The sequence below is a fragment of the Pipistrellus hanaki genome, assembly GCF_964339955.1.
Source record: "Pipistrellus hanaki genome assembly, chromosome: 13".
NCBI classification, from domain to species: domain Eukaryota; kingdom Metazoa; phylum Chordata; class Mammalia; order Chiroptera; family Vespertilionidae; genus Pipistrellus; species Pipistrellus hanaki.
Window position 1 is genome coordinate 32,602,797 of NC_140515.1, and position 3,538 is coordinate 32,606,334.

Consider the following 3,538-nt stretch of genomic DNA (forward strand, 5'->3'; position numbering starts at 1 on the left):
ACGAATCAGAGCAGAGCGAGGCTCCCGGCGGCGCACTGGGGACTCGGGGCGGCAGCTCCGCCGGAGACGCGGGTCCGGCTTCCCAGAGACCGGCGGGCGGGGGAGGGGGAGGGCGCAGCGCAGAGACCCCCCGAGGCGGGGACTGGCCCGGCGGGGCGGGGAGGGGCGGCGGGCCCGGACGGAGCCCCTCTCTCTGCGGGGCGGATTCCCCCATGGCCAGAAGCTGAGCTCCACTCCACTCCCGCCGGCCGCTCCGCTCGGAGAAGGGGGAGAAGAAAGGCGCGGAGAAGAGCGAGCGGGAGAGGCCGCCCGCCAGCCGGCCAGCGAGCGCCGCCTGCAGAAGCGTGCGATCCGGCCTCGAGCGGACCCGTGCGCCCGCCCGGACTCCCGGCCGCGGAGAGTGAGGGCTGCCCGGCCCGCGGCCCGCGGCGCGCCGACCCCGGCCCGATGGCCAGCTACCCCGAGCCCGAGGGCGCCGCGGGGGCCCTGCTGGCCCCGGACGCCGCCCGCGCGGCCAAGGAGCCCGAGGCGCCGGCCTCGCCGAGCCCGAGCAAAGGCTGCAGCGGAGGAGGCGGCGGCGGCGCCGGGACCACAGCCCCGGAGAAGCCCGACCCCGCGCAGAAGCCCCCGTACTCCTACGTGGCGCTCATCGCCATGGCGATCCGCGAGAGCGCCGAGAAGCGGCTCACGCTGTCCGGCATCTACCAGTACATCATCGCCAAGTTCCCCTTCTACGAGAAGAACAAGAAGGGCTGGCAGAACAGCATCCGCCACAACCTCAGCCTCAACGAGTGCTTCATCAAGGTGCCGCGCGAGGGCGGCGGCGAGCGCAAGGGCAACTACTGGACGCTGGACCCGGCCTGCGAGGACATGTTCGAGAAGGGCAACTACCGGCGCCGCCGCCGCATGAAGCGGCCCTTCCGGCCGCCGCCGCCGCCCGCGCACTTCCCGCCCGGGAAGGGGCTCTTCGGGGCCGGCGGCGGCGGCGGCGGCATGGCGGGCGCGGGGGCCGACGGCTACGGCTACCTGGCGCCCCCCAAGTACCTGCAGTCCGGCTTCCTCAACAGCTCGTGGCCGCTCCCGCAGCCGCCCTCGCCCATGCCCTACGCCTCCTGCCAGATGGCAGCGGCGGCCGCGGCGGCGGCGGCGGCTGCAGCGGCGGCGGCGGCCGGGGGCCCGGGGAGTCCCGGCGCGGCCGCTGCAGTGGTCAAGGGGCTGGCGGGCCCGGCCGCCGCCGCCGCCTCGTACGGGCCGGCGTACTCCCGCGTGCAGAGCATGGCGCTGCCCCCGGGCGTGGTGAACTCCTACAACGGCCTCGGGGGCCCGCCCGCCGCGCCCCCGCCGCCGCCGCCGCCGCCGCACCCGCACTCGCACCCGCACGCGCACCACCTCCACGCGGCCGCCGCCGCCGCGCCCCCGCCGGCCCCGCCGCCGCCGCACCACGGCGCCGCCGCCGCGCCGCCCCCGGGCCCGCTCAGCCCGGCCAGCCCGGCCGCCGCCGCGCCCCCGGCGCCCGCGCCCCCCAGCGCGCCCGGCCTGCAGTTCGCCTGCGCCCGGCAGCCCGAGCTCGCCATGATGCATTGCTCCTACTGGGACCACCACGACAGCAAGACCGGCGCGCTGCATTCGCGCCTGGATCTCTGAGAGCCCGGCGGCGGCGGCGGCGGCGGCGAGGATGCGGGGACAGACGTGTTATGCCGGCCGAGGCCGCAGCCGCCACGGTCGCCAGTTCGGACCGCGCGCCCGCCCGCCGCTCGCCGGGGTCGCCTCCGGAGCCAGCAGCGTCCGGGGTGCCTCCGTGCGTCCTCGCTGCCCTCGGCTCTCCTGTCGCTCCTCTTTGTCTCCTTGGCTTCTTCTCCTCCAGTGATTGCCGCCTCCCTGCCCTCGATGCCCTTTTGGTCCTGCCGCCTGCGGGCCGCCTCTGCTCGCGCTCTCCGCAGGCCCCGGCGTCCGGGCCGGACACCCCGAACCAAAATTCAAGGCGGAGAGGAACTGCCCCGGCGCGGACCGCTGGACGATCGCTCCCAGGTCGGTGCGCTCGCCCTCGGCTTTGCACGCCCGGCTGCCGCGGTGCAAATCCTTGCCCAGAGGCACAGGTCCGGGCCGACATCTAGTCGCCGGGGAAAAGGGACGAAAATGTGTTTGTTTGCTCCGTGCCCTCTCGAAGCTGCTCAGAAGTCGCCCCGCAGGGCCCACTGGGCTGGGAGGGGTGTGGGCCTGAGCAGGGAGATCCGAGCGGGGAGAGCCCGGCGGCCTGCGCCCGCCGTTGACACCAGCCCCTTGCGGCCGGCTAGGTTTTGCTAAAAAAGATCGATCGGGAGAGAGGGCTGTTTTAGATAACATTTTTTAAAATATTTGTTAAGGAAGAAACCTCACCAGGAAAATCGGCACAAAGTATTGTGGCCTTGGGAGTTCGCTAAAAGCAAAACATGAAAATCTTCTCTTCCAGGAGATTGGAAGTAGAATTCCTGCCGGGCCTTCAAAAAGCTGTGTTCCGAGAGGTAGGAGAATACACGCAGTAAAAGATGGTTTCCTCTACAGATTGGGGTATCCCCCCCGCCCTCGCTCTATTTAAAATAAAATCAAAAACAAAATTTCCCCCGATCTTCCGATGCAAGCCCTGAGTGCCTGCCGGGAAGATCACACAGCCTGCCTGGCCGACTCTGCAGGGACGACTCATCCTCTCCCTGATTTTGTGTGGGTTTCTTTTTTTTCCAAACGTCTTGCTTCTGGCACCTTGGGCAGCAGTCGGACCAGACGGCTCATGGGAAATTCCCAGACCTGGTTGTTCTGTAGTGTGTCGTTTGGAGGACCAAATTTTCTAGAGAGAACTAGAGCACTTTTGTTGTTTTGTTGCTGTTTCTGTCAATACTCGAATAAATTTCTTGTTCTTTCTTTTAACACGGGCTTCTGTTATTTCTGTCGTGCCTGCCGAGTTTGTTCAGCAGCCAGTTAAAAGAAGGAGGTTTTCAGCAAGATTTTGCCTTTTTCAGATAAACACGGGTGGATGGAGGGCGGCTGGGGAGGAGAGCATTTTTTTGGTTGCCCGATACCGGTTTGTTTACTCGGGGGTGATTGTTTGTTTTCCGTGTCATCACTGGTCTGTTGTGGCTGTTTAACCTCATCAGAGACTTGATCTGCGGTGGTTTCATTCACAAGGCGCGGTTGTAGGTAGAGTTTGTTGTGGTTTTTGCACCCATGCCTGGTTTGTATTTTCTTACACAGTCGGACTAGGTGTGTGGAGTGTTTTCCTTATATTGCACCTCATACTTCAAATTTTTTTTCCAGTCAAATAGAACAGCTAGATACATTTATTCCAAATACCGTAGGTAAAATCCTGTTTGCAAAAAAATGCTCTGTAAGCTGAAAACCTCTATACAAATATAATGAGGGGCTCATTATTAATCATCATAATTCATTTACCTTGAGATGTGTAAGAAAATTGGGGGCATTAGAAAACGATGGACATACTGCGTGGCTGTAGAAATATAATCTTTTTTCTTTCTTTCTTTTCCTTTACTGAGACTCTTCAAATAAT

General features: G+C 64.3%; 1 protein-coding gene across 1 annotated transcript; it reads left to right on the forward strand.

The window, feature by feature from the left end:
• Positions 1-324: 324 nt before the first annotated feature.
• FOXL2 (forkhead box L2) lies at positions 325-2,762 on the forward strand. The gene has a single exon (XM_084901794.1). It carries the CDS (start codon positions 448-450, stop codon positions 1,642-1,644), a length of 1,197 nt encoding a protein of 398 aa, XP_084757920.1. The 5' UTR covers positions 325-447; the 3' UTR covers positions 1,645-2,762.
• The last annotated feature ends 776 nt before the right edge of the window (positions 2,763-3,538 follow it).